This window comes from Pinus tabuliformis, chromosome 4_2 (genome assembly GCF_031772625.1).
Source record: "Pinus tabuliformis cultivar Carrire ecotype Pingquan chromosome 4_2, CPIR1, whole genome shotgun sequence".
NCBI classification, from domain to species: domain Eukaryota; kingdom Viridiplantae; phylum Streptophyta; class Pinopsida; order Pinales; family Pinaceae; genus Pinus; species Pinus tabuliformis.
This window is the reverse complement of record NC_142304.1, coordinates 121448425-121471855: the sequence shown is the minus strand read 5'-3', so window position 1 is coordinate 121471855 and position 23431 is coordinate 121448425. Positions and strand designations below refer to the sequence as shown.

The 23431-nt window shown below is 43.5% G+C and overlaps 1 protein-coding gene across 3 annotated transcripts in view; it reads left to right on the top strand.

Annotated features, from left to right (window-relative positions):
• LOC149168547 (uncharacterized) overlaps positions 1 to 23431 on the top strand; it is a 560609-nt gene that overhangs the window by 254399 nt on the left and 282779 nt on the right. For all 3 annotated transcript variants that reach the window (XM_089428302.1, XM_089428301.1, XM_089428303.1), the window contains one exon: positions 18781 to 18860. In XM_089428302.1, coding sequence (XP_089284428.1) covers positions 18781 to 18860 — 80 coding nt within the window. The remainder of the gene's footprint in view (positions 1 to 18780; positions 18861 to 23431) is intronic.

Genomic DNA, 23431 nt, shown 5'->3' with positions numbered 1-23431 from the left:
CTTGATTCCGGTGCTTCAACAAATGTTATGCTCCTTAAGGTCATGCATCAGTTAGAAATGGACATCACTAGGCCTTAGAAAAATGTGTGTGATTTTGATTCCAAGTCCATACCTGTTTGTGATATTCCCACTTAGCATTATTGCTAAGTGAAATATCAATTTTGATAAATTTTGTCTTAATTCATGTTTGCACTCAAGAAATGTGGGTTTAGAGGCCCTACATTGATTTTTGATTAAAAGCAAGTCCCAAACATTAGAGGTGGAGGAGAATATCGAGCCCCTAGTGGAGCGTGGGGGCCACACATGGAGAATTGTGCCCCCCATGGAGAATATGCATGCCTTGGAGGGAAATTCGGTGGGAGGAAATCAAGATGGGCCCACATGAGTGCGTTGGAGGTATTTTGACTAAGGAAGGGAAGGCACTCTTTTGGTCATTCATTCATCAATTCAGAAATCTTGTCTTTGACATAGCATGCTTGAGATGAAGCCAAGTCTACAATTGTTGTTTAGCACACGAGTGTTTCCAAGCGGAAATCTCAGCCCTTGCTTCGGTGGACTTCTAGTGTTAGCCCAAGGAGGGAGTTCCATCCTTTTCAGATTGTTCCAACAGTGGGAGTGTGAGTTTGTGGGGAGGAGTCATCAGCGGCAGCGCAGGCACTGCGCAGTGCTTGGAGGAGGCACACTTGGGAGTTGAGGAGTGAAGGGTGTTAGGCCTGAGATTTTAGGAGGAGCCTAGGAGAGCATTTGTTGGGAGATTGCAACTATTTTTGAGTTAATTTGCAACAGGATTGATAGGTGGGTCGAATTTCCCAGCAATAGAGCCATAGAGGGAAAAAAGGGTCGAAATTCCAAGGTCAACCATAGCCCAATTCCTTTGTGGGTTATTTTGGGTATTTGGTGGAGAGGTCGAGGTTAATTTCCTGGAATTTTCTAAGCACCAGAAGAGGCCCTAGCAGCAGACCTTCACACCCAACAACATATTTCTAGGCAGTTCAGTGCAGAGCTAGGAGATAGAGCAACAACATATTTGAGGGGGACTTCTTATTGCTCATTTGGGCTTAGCTAGCTTGCCTTGAGCAAGCCCAGGTGCACTCTTTCTAGCACCTCATTGTACCCTCTTTATATTATAATAAAATCGCTCAATAGTGTAGTTTTTGGTGCATATTCATGGTCTAATTCATGTGTTTAATTTTTGTGGCTTTTTGTCTATGTATGCTCTGTTATTCACTGTAAAAATTCCCTATAAATATTACAGTGGTATCAAAGCTCATAGACCTAGCTCAGCCTGTGGGAGCAATGCAACTTATGACACCAGAGGATAGGCAAAACATCACTTACCAGAGGCAAAGGTACAGCAGTAGGGAAAGGGAGTTGGAGATTACCCTTGGTTTAGAGGCATGTGGGAAGACAGTCATTGTAGCAGAGATGGGGGAACTAAGGAGTAAGGAAGAAGCAACATTCAATAGACTCTTGAAGGCTTTGAATGACTTGGATAGGGGATGGAAAGAGATGCTGGGGGAGATCAAGCAACAAAATAGGGACAAGGGCCTCCACCACAAGTTCCTTTTTGGGGAGGCCTCAGGAGCCTCATAGCAGTACAACCATCCTTCACCAGCCACTCACCCACCAGCCTACAGTGGGCCATTCGGAACAACATTGCTTGCTTTCTTACCACCAACACCTAGTGAGCATGGGGGACCGGATGATCAAATGCCCATGGGGTTTTCTTCAGGGAATGGAAAGCCATGGGGGAAGATTTCAAAGCGGTCTTGTCATTTAGAGATTATTGTCATCTCAAATAGAATGAGAAGGGAAGATATAATGGAGGGTAGAATTCACAGAACTCAGAGCTACAATGCACTGTTGGGAGGATGTATTTCCCCACATATGATGGTTCTTCCAAGTGCACAGCTCGAGGTTGGTTGGAGAAGCTAGATACTTATTTCCAGCTTAATTGGATGATAGAGATGGAGGCCATCAAAATGGGTACCCTGCACTTGGAAGGGGAGGTGCACGAGTGCTGGTTTCATGGCCTATCCACATTGGCGCAAGCCACTGTGACTACATATGAGTACTCCACACAGAGAGTAGTGGAGCATTTTGATAGGAAGGATCCAGAGGTTCACTTCAGAGAATTGACCCAACTTAGACAGGCCAGCCAGCCAGACTCCGGAGCACTACATATCAGAGTTTTTGAGGGTTTCAGTTATGGTGCCAAACCTATCGGAGGCTAGGAGGGTGTACACTTTCATAGAGGGGTTGTTGGAGCCACTGCGTGGACTGGTGAAGTCACACAGACCCTCAACTTTACAAGAGGCAGTGACTTGTGCTAGGGACTTGCAGGGGGCCATCCCCAAGACTATGGCACCTTTTCCCTCACGCACTCCCTACCCACAGATGGGAGGTGACACCAGAGCTGCACCACCGAGCGCCAAACAGGGGCGTGGACAGTTGGATGAGGAGACCCAGAGAGACCTCCGAAGGAGGAAGTTGTGTTTTACATGTCAGGAACCATCAGCTCCAGGCCATAGATGAGTAGCAGGCAAGGCCCACTACATTGAGGTATTTTTTGACAATGATGGGGAGGATGATGCGTATATTGAGATGGGTGGAGATGACACTGCAGGGCAGGCAGAGAGGGGTGTTGAAATTTCTAAGTCTAACCATTAGAAATTTTATCTGTATTCTTTTGGTTTATTTCTCCTACTTGTTAATTACAAACAAGTTATTTAAACATATAAACATCGAAATAAACACAATACAACCTCAACCATCTATAGATCAACAACTGAAAGAAATAGCAAACACACAAGTGACACCATTATTTTTGGACAACTTGTACTCGAAAAAGCCCAACTTGGGAAAATTGGTGCAACAATTCTGAGGGTTATTTATTATGTAGTATATCCTTGAGTACAACTGGGTGCCAAATTGGCTCCCCCGGTAGAGAAAAATAACAGGAAGTAATACCTCTCTATTCGGAAGCAGATATTCACAAAATCTGCCCCCGAAATCCTCTCTAGCACATCTGAAGCACTGCATCAGCCCTCCCGGCCTCTGCGTCAGCCCTCCCGGCCTCTGTGTTAGCCTCAAAACCCTTTGCGTCAGCCCTTTGAGGCATTCAGCCTCTACGGCTTTCTGCGTTGCTCCTGCTGCCCTTTGTGTGGATGACACAGGCTCTTTGGCCTTCACACTGCCTCAGCTAGCCTTTGTGTGGCCTGCTCTGGCTTTTGCGTCTGCCTCTTTGCCTCTGCGCTGGTCTCTCGGCACTATCTCTGCCTCTTTCTCTAGTACTCACTGCCCCTCGCTGCAAACTGATCACTGATTCGACTTTTCTTAGCAAACCCCACTCTAGAAAATCGAATGACTGATCACTCTGGTGTATTCTCCAACTGACCCTCAAGCCTCCTCTTATACTTTTCCTGTTGGTCCTTCAACGACTGAGATTACATCTCTAATCAACGGTTAAGATTAGATTTGGCTTGATCCATGTCATTTGGAACCTTCTAACCCAGTTTTATATTAAAATTTAATACCCTTTAATATTTTATTTTTCCTAAGTTTAGACTTAGGAATTCCATTAAAAATATTAATTATTTTCATATCTCCTAAACCGGTTAGAATCTGCCCAAACCATTTCTGGGTCTTGGAGATCTCATGTGCTTTAGCCTCTCCACCAATTTTCATGGCTAGAGCACATCCGATGCTACCCCAAATTAACACTCCCTCTTAGCAAGGACTGTGCTCTAGTAATACTCCACACTAACCATCACCCTGATTATACGACACCAATACTTGTGTTGATGTTAGGCCTCCCCGCCCAACATCCTCTGCACTGCTGCATCCTGTACTGCTGCCCATGGCCCTGCCACTGCTACTGCTGCATCCGTGCGACAACTCCCTATGCATTCGTGTTGTTGCTGGTCCATTCTCCCAATGCTGCATCTGCACTGCTACCCCCTCTCATCATGCTGCATTGTGCTACCGCTAACTGCTACTGCACTATAACTCAGTTACTGAGAAGTAAGTAACTAATCCACCCAACTATTGACATCCATGTCAGGCTAGAAAGATTCCTGATGCTGAAGCTCTCTCTGCCGCTAACAAGTGCTCCCTCTACTACCTCTGCGCCGCTGCAACAAATCCCTGCCTCTCGCATTGCTGCAACCCTCTTTGTGCCATCCTGCACTATTGCGACCCTCTCTGTGCTTCTCGCACTGTTGCAGCCTGCTAGCTCTGCGCTGCTCGAGACTCCTGCACTGTAGCAGTCTCCGCCGCTTCATCCGCATCCGTTTCTACCGACATCTGCCATCCTACTACTCGCACTTCGGGGCTTCCATAGCCAGGTATAATCCAAGAGTTTGGGTACCTCAAGGATCCCGCCCCTCTGTGCTTGTAGTCCTCCTGACTACAGCTCGATGTCTCCCCACCTCTTCTCTAGAGGTACATGAACACTCATAGCACAATCGTCATCCTCCTCTACCTCCTTTTTTGCCTTCGCTGGCGCTACTTTGGAGTCAGACGCCTCTCCTTTGTTCTTCTTCTTCGGACACTAGTTCACATAATGACCCAGTTCCCCACAGTTGAAGCACTTAACCTTGGAGAGGTCCTTTTTCTTCCTCTTCTCCTGCTTCCCCGTAGATGCCAGAGCTGCATCCTCTTCCTCTTCCTTCTTGATCCAGACTCCTTTGCTGCTAGTTCCCTTCTTACTCAACCGTATGATCTCTTCTTGGCAAAGAGCTGCCCATAATTCTTCCCAATCTAGAAGATTCGCACTACCCAGAATGCTCTAGACAAATGTATCCCACTCCTTGGAGACTGCGTTTAGGGTGGTCCTCACCATCAATTCCTGATTCGGCGTGGCCCCTATGGAAGTTAGTTGGTCCTGGATCTCCTTCAATCTCCTGAGGAAGTGATCTATATGCTCCCCCTTTTGCATCTGGTATGACCGCAGTTGATTCTCAAGTAACATCTTCCTCTGCACGGAAGTATGCTGGTACAACGTCTTCAAGGTGTCCCACATTTCCTTTGCCGTCTCCTTCTTGGCAATATGTTGGACCACATGATCTTTGACCCCATCAAGGATGATGCATTTCTCCTTGGCCATTGCCTCCTCGTACTTCTCATTATCAGCTGGGTCAATTGGGATAGCCACTGTTCTCAGGGCGAAGGCATTGATGTGATCTTTGTCTAGAATGGACAAGATCCTGGCCTTCCAGACCACAAAGTTGGATGCCCCGTCCAGCCTGTCCTGATCCCTCAGTCCATTCATGGCCATCTCTCTGTTCTTTCGTTTGACTCCTTCGAGTCTCTACTTCCCTCTGGAAGTTCTCTCTTCGACTCCCTTTGAGTCGCTACTTCCCATTTGGAAGTTCTCTGCTATACTCTCTCTAAGTCTCGATTTCCCTCCTGGAAATCCGCTTGCCAATTGTCGAGTCACACCTCTCCGATCTCCTATGCACCTGCAAGACTGATCTGGATTCCATGGCTAGAAATCCGCTTCGGTAGTGACTCCTTCTACCTTGGTTTTTCCCTGTTAGGTACTGTTCTGCCCATAGCACCCCACTAGCTTCAATCCTCGCAAATTTCCCACAGCTTCCTAAACTCCAACAACCGAAGGAATGAGCCTCTAGGCTCTGCGCAATCTCGGCACTGGTTGAAATGGTCCCTAGCCAACTGCGTCAACCTCTTGGTCTTTGCGTGGCTCTGCGTGAACCTTTTTTTCCCTCCTCATCCTCTGCGCTGGCCTCTCTCTGGCCCAGACTGATGACGCAGTCCCTCTGCGTCAACCCTTCTCCACTGCTTTCTGCTAAGAACGACCTCTGTCACTCGTGACAACTATTTCTGCTACAAATGATCTGCTTCAGCTCTCTTGTGATCTGCAACCATGCTCTGATACCATGTTGAAATTTCTAAGTCTAACCGTTAGAAATTTTATCTATATTCTTCTGGTTTATTTCTCCTACTTGTTAATTACAAACAAGTTATTTAAACATATAAACATCGAAATAAACACAATATAGTCTCAACGATCTACAGATCAACTCAAAGAAATAGCAAACACACAAATGACACCGTTATTTTTGGACAACTCGTCCCCGGAAAAACCCAACTTGGGAAAACCGGTGCAGCGATTCTGAGGGTTATTTATTATGCAGTGTATCCTTGAGTACAACTGGGTGCCAAACTGACTCACTTGACAGAGAAAAATAACCAGTAGTAATACCTTTCTATTCAGAAGCAGATATTCACAAAATCTGCCACATGAAATCCTCTCCAGCACAATTGAAACATTGCGTCAGCCCTCCTGGCCTCTGCGTCAGCTCTCTGAGGCATTGCGTAGCCTCTATGACCTTCTGTGTCACTCCTGCTGCCCTCTGCGTGGATGACGCAGTCCCTCTGGCCTTTGTGCTGTCTCAGCTAGTCTCTGTGTGGCCTACTCTAGCTTCTGAGTTTGCCTCTTTGCCTCTGCATTGTCTCAGCTAGCCTCTGCGTGTCCTGCTCCGGCTTCTACATTTGCCTCTTTGCCTCTGTGCTTGTCTCTCGACACTATCTCTGCCTCTTTGTCCAGTACTCACTGCCCCTTGCTGCAAACTGATCACTGATTTGACTTTTCTTAGCAAACCCCACTGTAGAAAATCGAATGACTGATCACTTTGGTGTATTCTCCAATTGATCCTCAAGCCTCCTCTTATACCTTTCCTGTTGGTCCTTCAACGGACGAGATTACATCTCTAATCAACGACTAAGATTAGTCTAGGCTTGATCCATGTCATTTGGAACCTTCTAACCCCGTTTTATATTAATACCCATTAATATTTTATTTTTCCTAAGTCTAACTCCATTAAAAATATTAATTATTTTAATATCTTCTAAACTGGTTAGAATCTGCCCAAACCATTTCCGGGCCTTGGAGTTCTCATGTGCTTTAGCATCTCCACCAAGTTTCATGGCTAGAGCACATCCGATGCTACCCCAAATCAACAAGGGGGCCATCAACACCACCCCCACCTGGGGGAGATCCTTTCGCTCCATCAAGAGGGATCCTTGCATCTCTACGTGGGGTACCCAAGTTTTTGACTATGAGGATGAGGGGCACTGTGCAGGGGCAATGTGTCTTAGTTTTAGTAGACAGTGGGGCTACCCACAATTTCATTGATGCACAAATGGTCCAGAGGAGGGGTATCACAACCAAGGAGTTTGAGGGTTTTTCGGTTCTGGTGCTAGGTGATAGAACCATGCAGTGCACACATTATGTTTCGACCTTGACAGTGACCATGGGGAACTACTTAGTGACAAATCACTTTTTCGTGGTGGATGTGCCAGACACCAATGTGGTGATGGGTGTGAAAATTCCTAGATCTAACAATCTTAGGAATCCTACTGCAACTAACTGAATCTACTTCACCTAGATTGTAAATTACATTACAAACTTATTTCAAATATCTTCTTGAAATATTGAAGTGAATTATTGAAGCAACCTATACTAAATTAAATATGATTCTGAAACATAGAAACTGAGCAAGGAAATACAAACACATAGGACATCGTTATTTTTGGACAAAAAGTCCCTAGAAAAACTCAATGAGGGAAAACTGGTGCAACAACTTTGAGGGTTTTATTATTATGCATGTGAAAATCTGAGTACAATTATAGGATGCTCAACTAGCAATCCGATACAGAGAGAATACTGGACAAAAGAATGGTGAAATGATCTCACCCTGTCACTGGGAGAATTAGTGATTGATCTTGTTGAACTGGAGCCTCTGTGTCACCCTCTACGTGGCCTCTGCGCAGAACTGCGTCACTCCCGACAGTTTCTGCATCACCCCTGTTGGGTATTACGCTACCCCTCTTCCAGATCCTTTGCTGGCTGAGAAAATTGATCTTCTGCCTCCCGGACTCACACCTCGTCTCCCGACAATTGAAACTCAACTTTCCCTCTAGCCTGCGCTGCTAATGTGTCAACACTACGTGGGCCAGTGTTTGCCTCTCTTTGGATGTCTTTCTGTCCCTCCTCTGCCTCGTACTCTTGGGAAATTCCTTCTCAAGGATTCTCACTGCCCCTCTACTGCAAAAGATCTCTCGATCAGAACTTCCTCCTTAGAACTTCTCACTTCAGAAATTCGATCTTCTTGATCTCTCTTGGTGTTTTTTCCAAATGACCCTCAAGCCCCTTCTTATATCTTCCTGTTGGACAACCAACGACCTAGATTAACTCCTAATCAAAGGCTTAGATAATTTTGACTTTATCTCCGTCTTTATCTAGAAGATTCACCCACAATTAGATTAATACCCATTAATATTTTAATTTTCCTAACTTTCGACTTAGGAACCCCATTAAAATATTAATTGTTTTAATAAAATCGTCATTGGGTGGAATTTCCCAAAACAGTTTTTGGGTTCTTTGGAATGCTTGTGCCCAAGCCTCCTTGCAAAATTTGAGGCTTAGAGCACGTAGTGAGCACGGTCAAGATAGTAGGTTATCTGTGTTGATTTGTGTAGCATCGGATGTGCTCTAGCCATGAAAATTGGTGGAGAGGGTAAGCCACATAAGATCTCCAAGGCCCAGAAATGGTTTGGGGAAATTCCACCCGGTTGGAGAGATATTAAAATAATTAATATTTTTAATAGGGTTCCTAAGTCTAAACTTAGGAAAATTAAAATATTAATGAGTATTAATATAAAACTGGGCGAGAATGTTCTAAATGACATGGACCAAGCCAAATCTAATCTCAGCCGTTGATTAGAGAGTTAATCTCGGCCGTTGAAGACTCAACAGGAAAAGTGTAAGAGGAGGCTTGAGGGTCAGTTGGAGACACACCAAGATTGATTAGTCAGTTTGATTTTCTGGAGCGGGGCTTGCTGAGAAAACTCGCATTAGTGGTCTGTTGCAGCGAGGGGCGGTGAGTACATAGCAGAGAGGCAGGGATAGTGCGAGAGGGTCAGTGCGGAGACTGAAGAGGCTGACACAGATGCAGTTAGAGCTACGCAGAGGTAGCAAAAGCTACGCAGAGGCAGCAAAAGCTACGCAGAGGCAACTGGGGACTGCGCAAAGGCAGCTGGGGACTGTGCAAAGGCTAAGGGGCCTACTGAGTGACGCAGAGGGCCAGAGAGTTGACGTAGAGAGCTAGGAGGTTGATGCAGAGGATTCAGGAGCTGAGCTAAAGCTAACAGGGCTGACATAGGGCCAGTAGGAAGTGCTGGAAGGATTTTCGTGGGGCAGACTAGAGCTGAGAGGCTGAATATTTGTTTCTGAGAAGAGGTATTACTGTCGTGTAACAGTGTCGGTTGTGTGAGCCATTTCTGGCACCCTAGTTGTACTCAAGAATCTGCATAATAATAAAACCCTCAAAACTGTTGCACCAGTTTTCCCGCATTGGGTTTTTCCGGGGACAATTGTCCAAAAATAACGGTGTCCCTTGTGTGTTTGTCTTTCAGTTGCTGATCTGTATATGAGTTAAGGCTGCATTTGTGTTTGTTTCAATATTTATATTTATAAATAACTTGTTAATGGAATAAACAAGTAGGAGAAATAAACCAAATAATGCAGTAGAGATTTCTGACGTGTCAGACTTAGAAATTTCAACATGGTATCAGAGCGTTGCAGATCATAGGAGGACTGAAGGAGTCAATGATATCGGAAATTTGCAGCAGTAGTAGCTGCCTTGAAAGACAGAGTTGCTCCTAAGCAGAAGGCAACAATGACGTAGAGGGCCTGCGTCATCATTTTAGAGCCAGAGAGAGGGCCAACACAGACGCAGAAGAGGCTCACGAAGAGCCACGTCATCCTGCTCAGCCAAGTCGACTTGACGCAGTTGACCTGAGGACCGATTCAGCTTTTGCCGAGGTTGCGTGGAGCTGGAAGGCTCAGTTGCTTCAGTTTTCGAGGCCTATGGAGATGTGGGGAGATTGTGCATTGGGAAGCTGGTGGGGTGATGTTTTTGTTGAAGCAGAACAGTATCTAACGGGACAGAAGTTCAGACAGCCTGATAGGTACCAAGCATTGGTGGCTCAGGTTGCAGAAGCTTCTAGCTTTCAGGAGTTTGCACAACATCAGGTGTGGGTAGACACCATGGTAGAAAAGTATAGCTCTATCATGACAAATGATGTTTGGGAGGTGGTGCGAAGCCCTGAAGACAGGTCAATTATAGGTTCTAGAATCTAGATGGATCTACAGGACTAAGTATGCTGCAGACAACAATGTGGAAAAGTACAAGGCTAGGTCCGTGACGAAGGGGTATGCACAAAAGGAAGGGATATATTATGAAGAGACCTTTGCCCTAGTTTCCAGACATACCTCTATCCGGTCAGTTATATCCCTGGCAACTTAGATGGGATGGCAGATTCACCAGATGGATGTCGAGACAACTTTCTTGAACGTGATGATATAGGAAGGTGTACATAGAACAACTAGAGGGCTTCAAGACTCATGAGAGGCGCACTCATGTGTGCAGATTGAAGAAATTTCTATATGGACTCAAGTAGGCTCCCTGGGCATGGTATGGTCAAATTTTCAGTTATTTGCAACAAATGGGATTTGTCAAGGGTGATGTAGATCCCAACCTTTACTATTTGACAGTAGAGGGTGAGCCACTTATCCTAGTTTTGTATGTGGATGATCGTTTTCTAATAGGATCATCAAGGCTGATAGAGGATTGCAAGAGGAACCTGGAAGCAAAGTTTGATATGAAGGACTTGGGGTTGATGCACTATTTTTTAGGATTGGAAGTGTGGCAGAAGGATGGGGAGATCTTCCTTAGGCAAGGAAGATATGCTACAGATATTCTGAAAAGGTTCAGAATGCAGGATTGTAGACCCATGTCTATGCCCATGATCACCAACTGGAAGAAGATAGATGCATCAGATGACAATGTAATATTCCTAACTGAAATATAAAGTGAATAACAAAAACATGCACTATAACTACTAGGAAATTTGACACATACACAGGAAAACAAAACAAAAGAGGAAATGCACTAAAACTCTGAGCCATTTTATTTATTTTGAGCAGAATGGAGTACAATGAGTATGGAAATAGAAACTTGGGCTTGCTATAGCAAGCTAGGTGAAACCCAGGTTGGAATTGCAATGCCCAAGTACTGGAATGACTCCACCAAAAACCTCTGTTGATCTAGTAAATTATTGCCATTGTTGTTGTAGGTGAACTGAGATTTCGCTCTCAAATCTACTCCAAAATTAAATGTAGGCTCTCCACATCAGCTCCAACAAAACCCTAAAATATCTCAGGAACCCAAGTGGTGGAAATGGTCTCGGGATAAACTACGCCCTCCTCCAACAATTTCTATTGTTAACTGCTGAATGGAACTAGGAATTCTGCCCTCAGAAGTGCTCATAAAATTCTATAAAATTAATCCTAGCCTCGTCTCACCAAACCCACAAAAACCCAAAGAGGGTTTGGGCTAAATCCACCGACTCTCAGGACAAATTTCTAGCCAAGAAATCCATATCTGTGTTGCAGTTGCAAAAAGGATTGGAGAGGAGCGGTTCGACATTTGATGGGAAGATTTCCAGTAGGGAAATCATGACTTAGAGGGAGATTTCCAGGAGGGAAGTCGAAACTCAGAGGGAGTCCAGAAGAAGGGTGGATATGGCAGTGAACGGACTGAGGGATCAAGATAGGTTGGACAGGGCTTCCAACTTTGTCATCTGGAAGGCCAGGATCTTGGCAGTCTTGGATAGACATCGCATCAAGGGTTTCGCCTTGAGAATCATCGCTATCCCAGTCGACCCAACTGATAATGAGAAGTATGAGGATGTAATGGCGAGGGCAAAGTGCATAATACTTGACGGGGTCAAGGATCATGTTGTAGCACATGTTGCTGAAAAGAATACAACAAAGGAGATGTGGGATACTTTGACGACCTTGTATCAAGGCACTTCCTTTTAGCGGATGATGCTAATGAAGAATCAACTACGGTCGTATCAGATGCAGAAGGGGGAGAAAATAGATCTATTCCTCCTCAGATTGCAAGAGATTCGTGACCAACTTACTTCCATAGGGGCCATGTCGAATCAGGAGTTCATGGTGAGGACTACCTTGAATGCAGTCTTTGAGGAGTGGGAGACATTTGCCCAAGGCATTTTGGGTAGAGCTAATCTTCCAGGATGGGAAGAGATGTGGGCAGCTCTTCTTCAAGAAGAGATCAAACGGTTGACCAAGGCGGGAAGTAGTAGCAAGGGAAGTTGAATCAAGAAAGAGGAAGAAGAGGATGGGACTCTAGCATTTGCGGGACAACAGGGGAAGAGGGAGATGAAGCATATCTTCAAGGTGAAGTGCTTCCATTGTGGGGAGCTGGGTCATTATGCATCCCAGTGTCCTAGGAAGAAGAACAAGGGAGAGGCTTCTGACTCCAAGGCAACTCCGGCTAAGGTGGAGAAAGAAGTCGAGATTGATGACGACTGTGCCATGAGTGTTCATGCACCTCTAGAGAAGAGGAGGGGAGACATCGAGTTGCCCAAACTCTTGCATCATATCCGGCTACGCGAGCCCTTAATGACAGTAGAAGGATGACGGATGTTGGGTAGAAGCAAGATGCGATGGAGTGACGAGGCAGTGCTAAAGTGTAGAGGTCTATAGCAGCGCAGTGGGGGTTGCAGCAGTGCGAGAGGCATATAGGTGTTTGTAGCAATGCAGAGGCAACAAAAGGAGCACATAATAGCAATAGAGGTAGCTTCAGCATCAGGAGGCTTCCAGATTGACAAGGATGTTAGTATTTGGGTAGATCAGTTACTTACTTCTGAGTAACTGAGTTGTAGTGCAGCAGTTAGCAGTGGCAATGCTATGGGCAACATGGGTAGCATGTTGAGAGGGAGTTGTAGTACAGATGTAGGAGTGGCAGTGGTAGTGTCATGGGTAGCAGTATAGGAAGCAACTGTGCAAATGATTTGAGGCAACAAGCCAAGCATCAGCACAGGTATCGGTGCGGAAGGATCAGTATGATGTTTTAGTGGTGGAACATTACTGGAGCACATTCTTTGCTAAGAGGGAGTGTTGATTTGTGGTAGCATCGAATGTGCTCTAGCCATGATAATTGGTGGAGAGGCTAAGGCACATAAGATCTCCAAGACCCAGAAATGGTTTGGGGAAATTCCACTCGGTTATAGAGATATTAAAATAATTAATATTTTTAATGGGGTTCCTAAGTCTAAACTTAAGAAAATTAAAATACTAAAGGGTATTAATATAAAACTAGGTGACAATGTTCTAAATGACATGGATCGATCCAAATCTAATCTTAGCCGTTGATTAGAGACTTAATCTCGGCTGTTGAAGTCTCAACGGGAAAGTATAAGAGGAGGCTTGAGGGTTAGTTGGAGACACACCAAGATTGATTAGTTAGTTCGATTTTCTGGAGCGGGGCTTGCTAAGAAAATTCGAACTAGTGGTCTATTGCAGCGAGGGGCAGTGAGTACGTAGCAGAGAGGCAGGGATAGTGCCAGAGGGTCAGTGCAGAGACTTAAGAGGCTGACACAAAGGCAGCTAGAGCTATGCAATGGCAACTAGGGACCGCGCAGAGGCTGAGGGGCCTACGTGGGTGACATAGAGGGCCAGAGAGCTGACGCAGAGAGCCAGGAGGCTGATGGAGAGAGCCAAGAGGTTGACGTAGAGGCTTCAGGAGCTGTGCTGAAGTTGATAGGGCTGACGCAGGGCCATTACAAAGCGCTAGAAGGATTTTCGTGGGGCAGACTAGAGCTGAGAGGTTGAATATCTGTCTCCGAGAAGAGGTATTACTGCCGTGTAACAATCTCTGTTGGGTGAGCCATTTCTGGCACCCTAGTTGTACTCAAGAATCTGCATAATAATAAAACCCTCAGAACTGTTGCACCGGTTTTCCCGCATTGGGTTTTTCTGGGGACGATTGTCCAAAAATAATGGTGTCCCTTGTGTGTTTGTCTCAATATGTTCAGTTGTTGATCTGTATATGAGTTAAGGCTGCATTTATGTTTATTTCAGTATCTATATTTATAAATAACTTGTTAATGGAATAAACAAGTGGGAAAAGAAACCAGATAATGCAGTAGGGATTTCTGACGTGTCAGACTTAGAAATTTCAACATTCTGCTTCATTATCAGGTTGACATATGGGGGATCATCGAGGTCTTCATTATATGGCGAGGTAGGTGGTTGTTTAGGATTGGGGCTAGCCATGGAGTGATAGGTGCGGGCATTGTTGAGTCACCTTGGCAGGTTGGGCATAGCCTCGATCATCACATATATTATGGCCGAGAGTTATAGGAGAGGAGGTTTTGGTACGAGCATATTAGGTGGTCAGTGATGACCAGAGTGTTGCAGGGTTGACAAGACAGTTTCCTTCTGAGACTAGCATGGGACCCAAGCATCACAGTACTTGACAGCTTAGCGACCTTTAGGGATGAGTTGGCTGCTATAGGGGAGGTCACTCAGATCTTCCATTGGGCTTTAGTGACTCGCTGATGGCGTGGGGGACTTCATCAGCATGGCATGTTGGTCAGCAAGAGGATATCAGGAGGAGCTCATGCAGGGGAGACTTCATTCGCATAGGGATTGGGTCGTATCTTCAGGGGCCCACCATCAGAGTGCATGAGATGGACTACTCAAATAGTGAGTGGAGCAAGGGGTGCTTCATGTTGATCAGGTTGGCTTGGGATCCTGGTATCGAGGGACTCCTTCACTATAGGACAATGCAGAGATCAGGGACGATCCAGTGGCACATTTGGGACCCTGGTATAGTTTGCAGTGACAGTGGGGATCCATAGTTAGAGAGGGCGCTTGTTCAGGAATTGCTTGAGGACAAGCAATTTTTGGTGGGGAGGACTGTAATATCCCCAATTTTGATTTTTTATTTGAGGGGATTAATGGAGTTTATTGGGGAGGTGCTAAGCATAGCACAATTTTGTAATTTGGGCATTGGAGGCATTTTTGGCGTATGGGACTTAGGAGAAATAGAAAATTATAGCTCTAGTGGAATGTGGGGGCCACAAGAGAAGGAAATTCGACCCAATGGAGCAATTCGCACTAGTGAGAAGAGAGAGAGAAAGGAAGGGGTGCGAATTAGTGGAAGGTGGGGACCACCAAGGGAGAGAGGGCCAACAATTATAAATAGAGCTTGGAGGTCTCCATTTGGTACTTTGATCATTTGACAATTTAACATTAGTTCTCTTGAGTTGCTTAGCCAAGACAATTATGTTGTTCAACACAAGGAATTCCCAAGCGAGAATTCCACCCTCATTTTAGAGAACTTCGAGTGTCTCCCTAGTGAGGCAATTGGGGAGCTCAGTTCAGAGTTTCCATTGAGCACATTTACAGTCATTTCCTTCAGCTGGAGTGAGTTTCCCTTGGATGCAGAATAGAAATTGTGGCTCTTGGGAGGGCCAACAAAAAGGGGAATTTGGGCCAGCCAATTAGCAGAGAATCCTTCCACAAAGAGGGCTGGAGTTTCTTGTCAATTTGCAGGTCTGTTGGTGAGGCATTTGGGAGAGCTGAGTTGCTCCAATTCTTGGCCTGCGCAGGGGCTCACTGGGCATTGTTACGCAATCACTTGGGCAAGGAGAATCTATGGTGTGGCTATGGAGGAATAAGGGAAAATTTGGGAAGGAGATTTTCTAGGAGAGATTTGGAGCATTTTGTAGCAGATTTCATCTACAACCAATTTTGCTAGCCAGTTAGAGGTCCACGCACAAATTGGGGTCACCGGGGCATGTTGGACTCAACCCAAACCCTTTCTGGGTTTTTGTGGGTTTTATGAGAGGAGGCTAGGATTAATTTTGCAGAATTTTCTGAGCACTCTTGAGGGCAAAATTCCTAGTTGCATTCAGCAATAGAAATTATTGGAGGAGGGCACAGTTATTTCGGGGACCATTTCTGCCACTTGGGTTCGTGAGATATTTTTGGGTTTTGTTGAGCTGGTGGAGTAGTGCCTATGGCTAATTTCTCAGAATTTTTGGAGCAGTTTGGAGGGCTAAATCAACAGTTCCTTTCCAGCAACAACAACATTTTTCTGGGTGGACGCAGATTTGGTAGTAGAGTCATTTCCAACATTTGGGTACCATCATATTCACCTGGGATCTTGCCTTGCTTGCTGTAGCAAGCCCAGGTTCTTCTGTTCCTACTCATTGTACTCCATCTGATTAATTTAATAAAAAGGCTCAGCGTTTTGGGTGTTATTTCTGGCATAATCTGGTATTTCTGCATGTGTACAATTTTTATTGCATGTTTATGATTTCACTACTGTTATCACTTAATATTTCCATTAGGAATATTACAACGCTGCACTTCACCCTTCCCGCAGACTCCCTTCCTCTTCTCCTTTGCCTTTTTATATATAATTTCTCTACTGTCTCCCCCCCAAACAGTGGCCGGCTTGCCTCTCTGTTCAATTAATAAGTGGATAAGGGATAAGGTATTCGGTTCTAGGCATGCATCCGCCACCTGTGCTCAAGGTTGACAACAAAGTCGTACGTAGTTTGTTTGTGAGGCTAAGCTGATTTTATATTTTAAAGTTTGGAAAAATAATATGTAATATTTGTTTATAACTTTATTAATTGTGTTTTTTTATTATGTTTATAAATATCTAATATTTGTTTGAAAATATAATTTAATTATATTTCTTTATTAATTTAGTTCTAAGTATGATTTTATAACATTTGTTTATAAATATAATTTATTTATGTTATTTCATTAATTTACTCAGAAATATAACTTAAATTTTCTTTTGAGTTAGGTATTCAATTAGTATGCATACTAATGCAATACATGCGGTGCATGCATATGTAGCTTTCATATGCATGCCTCGTATACATGCTAATATTCCATTTTGCATGTAATTTGAGATGGGTCATTACACTTGGTTTACTGCCTTGTGGCAAATATACCTATTACCATTCAAGCATTCACTTATGGCCTCATGAAACAAACTTCTGCATATATAAAATCACGATCAACATTCAGCGATAAAGCTCCTAAGGAAATCATCTTACATGAACAAGAATGCACCCATATATTTCTGCAAGACTTCAACAAAGTGTTTAGTAATATGTCTCCAAAGTTTTGACCACTTTCAACAACTATTACAAGCGAGAGAATCCTCTATTATATAATGTTCTAGGCTCAAATTTCAACAATAAAATAATAATATCAAGGCTAAAACCCTACATCTAGGCTAGAAATGCATTAGAAGCTATTATCTGTGAACTGACTAAGGTGGACAATCAAACAATGCATAAAATATTGGTGGCCATGCCACTTGTACAAATTTCTAACAAGATGAGCTCCAAGCAATAGGCTGCATCTTCAAAATAGCTAGAGGGCCATGTCAAATGCTCCAACTTCCTTTCCCAAACCTCTCCGAGGGAATCATCCAGCTAAAAGACCCTAAAAAAATGTGCAATAACCACCTCCAAGTGTCATGTGTGGCTCCTCTAGGTGATGCACCTCATCAATAAGAATGAAAAATGCGCCATGATACCATCAAATGATGGACTGACCCTTAGAAATATGGATGGAGTGCCATAAATGTTGATCACAATGCTAAGGATAGCTCCCCAGTTCTAGGATATCTCCTCAGCAACCTTCTCCATGTGGTTTCCAGTGTGTAACGGTTAGCAGTCCTCAAAATGTGAGCACATGGTTATATCCCAAGAAAGAGGGAGTCAACCAACTAAGCAATGATGTTAATCCATGTGCATGCTCAAATAAAGGCAAACTAACTCCATGGAGGCAGGGAATGACCCTATCACTCAAGCAATACATGATATAAAATGTGAAGTGCCTCAGCAAATGTGCCAATGGGTTTGAGCACTCCACCTAGGTTCATCATCCACACCACCATAATCCACTCCAAGTATGAAAACAATCCTCATAAGCGAAGGTGCTCTTACAATAAACTTCCAATTAAGTCAAAGTAGGTCAAACTAACTGTTGGAAAGGCTAGGTCACCTAAAAATGTGTGCACAAGAGGAGAACTGCACTAGGAGCGATGGTCCCTGTCATCATAAACTATTCCATGTGTCAAAACCAAGCTGGGATGCTTACACCATGGAGCTCAAAACAAGCTAACCATACAAAATAAAAGCTCATCCAAACCTACCCATGTAATGACTAGAACAATCACAGGAAAAGGGAATCTCTGGAGCACTATCGTATATTAGAAAACCAATATATCAAATATAACACCACCATACAAAGATATAGCAAAATACAAAGGTTGTTCCAATATCAACCCAAGGTACACCAATAATCAACCACTAGTAACCATGATATGCTATGGTGCAATAGTCCAAAGATCATGCAATGATAACTTTTCTCAAGGAACTGCACACCCATCATTGGCAATGGTCTACAAAGTTACAAGGGAAATGCCGAGGAAAGAAGTGCACCAATGACAATGCTCGTCTATCCATTAACTGCTATCTTGCATCTTCCAGCAAATTTCTGTCGCATGTGATGAATGTCACGTGTAACTGAATTGTGATGAAAATCAGAAGGGGTGTGATGAAAACCTCAATTAGTGAAAATCACAATTGTGAATCCTTTGTTGAATTTTCAAATATCAGAAGCACGTGACATGAGAATCTTTTTCACAATTCTTGTCTACTCAATGTATTCATGTCCAGCAAATGTATTGTTTTCTGATCCTCTTTCTATTATTTGTATAGTTGGTTGTTGAACTTTCCACAAACTAGCTAAATATTAAGCCCAGGCTATGGCTGTATTGTGTCCTCCACACACATATATATATTTCTGAAATATAAACACATTTAAGTAATTGAATTTGGCAGATATGTTGGCATTCTAAATGGAATTGACACTGTAATATGGGACCCAGCTACTGATGTCTTTTTGCCAGCTCATTTCCAAGGTATGTTCTTCTCTTCATCTTTTTTGACTCACTTGCTTGAACCTACATGTGCCTCTTCTTTCCTAAATCGACTCTTTAATAGTAATTCACAGGTTCCGTAATTAATAGATACTCTAGCAGGGATTACTTGATGCTGTCCCAAATGGGGAATGCTGCATTCTATGGCATGACATTTAGGTTTCAATATCTATCTGTTCATTTGGTAGAAGGTCTAGATAAAGCTTTGAAATTGCTTCTATGCTTTTTCCTTGACAAACTTTGTGACTGGTTATATAATATAATGACTTGAATTTTTGAAAAGTGGCTCACAGACCTATTCGCCAATAAATATTGATCTAACCTGCCATAAACAATAGAAATAATATCAATCGAACAAGATTTGTGTGGGTATTCCCTATAGCTTGTACCTGAGTTCTACGAAGATTATGTTTAAAACCTTCTTCCTGCACACATGATATGTTGCTGAAATAGGGAATATTGCATACTTGATGAAGTGGCATATATGTTAATTGAATTGAAAAATGCAGCCAACATTGCATTCTATCTATTGCACTGAATTAAGGGCATATCAATTTGCAAAATTGGTTTTGAATCCATACCTTTTATTCTTTTCCGATTTTGTAGGAAGAAGGATTTCACTAATGAAGAAAAAGATCATGAATTTTATGAAAAATTTGTAATGAACTAACACTAGAAACTTGCACAAAATTTTTCAGAATTCATACAATCCTGTACCAAACTTTCAACAATGATCTGCATGCGAAATTTGTTATAAACCCAAATTTGATACAGCCAACTCATTCAGTTTCTTTCACAAACATTTAGTATGCAAACTGGGAATTATGCTACATCAAATGATTACAGACAGAAAATTCCTTCCCAACAAAAATGTATTTCATTCACACAGCTGGAAATCTCTTTGCATAAAGAGGGAACCTGGAAGTGATTTTTCTGAGGTTGCTCCACCCATTATGGACAATCTAGAAGTGAATAATGGCCTCGAGTGTAATGTTCCTAAGTAGGACTATAAGTGATATTTAAACAAATAAACAGTGCAACATCATAAAATTAAAAAGATGCATTATACATCCATGGAAACACTGTAAATCTGGAACTGTTGAGCCATATATTATAAAATCTGAGAGCATAGGTACAATATAAAATGGAGTGGTGCACCTGGGCTTTCTCAAGAACAAGCTGGACCAAACCTAGGTGATGGAATAGCTGAGCTGAAGACTACCCAGTTTCTGTACCACTCTGCACTGCGCTGTCCCAGTGAAACTTTTGTCCTATTAAACTTTGACCTGCTGGAATGTGGCCAAGAACCACCCAGAAAATTATGTCCTTTCAGACTTAGACTCCTTGGACAAAACTCAGAAAACCCAGAAGGGAATTTCTCTGGTTTTGACTTTGGATTTTCGGCCTCCTTGGAGCCTCTCCCCAGCTGCTACTGCCAAATTCGACTCGCAGGAAATAGCCTGCAAATCCCTTTGAAAACACCCCTAAAATGTTGGGTTCACCTGTATTGACTAACTTCTTGCTCCCGGATGACCCTTGGCCCGATCACTGCTCTCCCAGCATCACGAGTTTGCTGCCAGAGGCCTCTGCGCAGTACCTCTGTCCATAAATTCAACTAACTGTTGCACTGGTCTCGCTGGCTGCTACTCCACAAAATTGCCTTTTCTATGCTGCTTCCTCAACTTCCGGCTCTCCCAGCAAGCTGTGAACCCCCCTTGCTGATTTCCAACTCCTCCTGCGTGTTCTTTGACTGTCCAGGAATACACAGTTTTCCTCCCTGCGCTAATGGCTGAAGTGTGTGAATATATCGGACTCCCTGAAACTCCTGTGGAACGGCCTCCCTAGTGCGGGCATAGATGGTCCCCCGAAGAAGGGGTTGAATCTCCCGCGAGAGATTCGTGGCTAAATAGCTGGTAGACTCGCTAAGCAGCAAAGCGTACAAAAGGGTGTTTGTTTGCAAATGTTCAAGATGCTGAAAATGAGAGCTCCTTCCCCTTTTATCACCTTGGGTCTCGTTAGTCTATTGTGGGCCCTCCTTCCACTAATTCGATTCTCTCCAATGCATGTGTTGGCCAAGTTCAAATTATTCATGTGGGTGGCCCCCACATTCCACTAGTTGCCAGAAATAAAGTCGAATTACCTATAGTTCCTAAGTTTTGTGTGTGGGGTCCTCCTCTTAAACCAAAAATGATGCCAAAATTGTGTAGATCCACCCCGTGACTAATATATTTGAGAAGGGACATGACAATCCTCCCCTCCCAAATGTTGCTTGCCCTGAAGCAACCTCAAAGCTGGGTGCTCCAATATGTGCTGACCCTCCCAAGTGGCATCATCATCCGACAAGTTCTTCCAACGTACCAAGAACTCCCTGATGGCCCTCCTCCTCAGTTTCCTCCCTGCTCTCCAAAATGGCTTCTGGTTCCAACACCAAATGGCCCTCATCATCTAAGGGGGGTAGATCAGCTGTTGCGGTCAGCTGTGGTCCCAACACCTTCTTCAGGCATAAGACACGAAATACGTTATGGATTCTACTCTCCGGAGGCAGCTCTAGCTCATAAGCCACCTCCCCAACCCGCTTAGTCACTTGGTAGGGTTCGTAGAAGCATGGTTGTAGCTTCTTGACCCCTTTCTGTTTCAGCGTAGACTGTCTGTAAAGCTGCAATCAAAGGTATATTAAGTCCCCCTCCTCAAAGTGCCTCTCTATATTGTGCTGATCTACATATAATTTTTGCTGATTTTGGGTTGTCACTAGATTATTCTTGAGAGCTTTGAGGATATCTTGGCTCTCTTGGATCCAGTCTTTGGCCTTTGGGGCCCGGCTGTCTCCGAAAATAATATCAGCAAAAGTTAGTGCATCATAACCATAAAGGGCACGAAAAGGAGTCATACGGATAGACATGTGGTGCATGTTGTTGTAGCAGAACTCGCCCAATTGCAACCACCGAATCCACGTCCTCTACTGACCTGTCACATAATTCCTCAGGTACCCCCCCAACCACTGATTGACGCTCTCCATCTGCTCGTCTGTCTAAGGGTGATAACTAGTACTAGGGGTGAGCTCCATCCCAACGAACCTGAAGAGCTCTTGCCAAGAGCCACCTATAAATCTGTTGTCTCTATCGCTCACAATGTTCTTGGGGAGCCCATGTAGCCTGAAAACCTCCTGGAAGAACAACCTGGCAACCTGTGGAGCCGTGTATCTAATGGGGATGGCGAAGAAGTGGGAAAATTTGGTCAACCTGTCGACCAATACATATATACAATCCTTCCCCTGTACCGTGGGGAGCCTAGTGATGAAATCCATCGAAATACTTTCCCATCCCCCTCCGGAATGGGAAGTGGCTGTAGTAACCTTGTAGGGTGAGTTAGCTGCCCCTTATTTTGTTGGCAAGCCTCACACTCCCTTACGTGCTACATGTAGTGCCCTAATTTCGAATTTACAGTAACCAGATAAACACTCATATGAAATTTGAAAACAGTAATGCATAAAATTGTAATCTGCACCTACCTGAGCTGCTGGCTGCCTTCCGATTCCGCTGCTGAACTGGTAATCCTGAACTGCTGACTGATTTGATTCAATTTTGAGATGGCCAATACCACCCTACCAGACAGAGCAACCTGGTTGCTCAATCCAGAGAAGCTCTCCACAGAGGCTCTCTGTCCCTCCGTGCCCAGAACTCAGATCACTCAAGACTCTTCCACTGCAAAGTTACTTCTCCTGGTTTCCTGCTGATGAATTCATAATTCTCTGGTTTTTTTTTATCCCCCACTTCAGGTTCAGGCCCTGCTATTTAATCCCTGGTCTGGCGGTGGCCGCCCTCCCACTTGCAGCCATCGCCTTCCTTGCATTCAAGGTTCTGGGATATTTTCCACTGACTTCTTCGTTTAGCAATCAATATTTAGCTGGTTCGGACGCGCTTTTATTAATGGCTGGGGTGACTCATAGGTAGGTTATTGTATAGTAATATCATGAATCAATTTATTGACTTTATAACATATAAACCTTTCGTATAATCTGTAAGTTTTAATGTATATACTTTATAACATTCCTATATATATACTTTATGACATCATATATAAAGTTTCATTTATATATTATAACATTACATATAAAGTTTCATTTTATACTTTATAACATTTTACTTTATACAAAGTTATATATATATATATATATATATAATTCAGTTACATGTTTTGTAATATTAATATATATATATTATAAGGTTAAATTGTATATTTTATAAAATTTAAACTTATATATGTTTTAAATTTAAATTATATATATAATCTTAACATACTTATAGTTTAAATTTCCACACAATTGGTTTTATTATAAAGTTTAAAACTTTATAAGATGGATTAATTTAGCAGGGTTGTTACATACATTCCCCCTTCTGAAAACTTCGTCCCGAAGTTAGAGCTTTAGGTTCAAGGTTTTAACGGACATGCCCTTTCCTATCCAGGTTCCCAAGCTATTCAAACTCATCCTATCCTTCCTAATCTCTTCTGCTCCCATCCTATCCGTCCTCTACTAGAGTATGCCATGGCGTCAA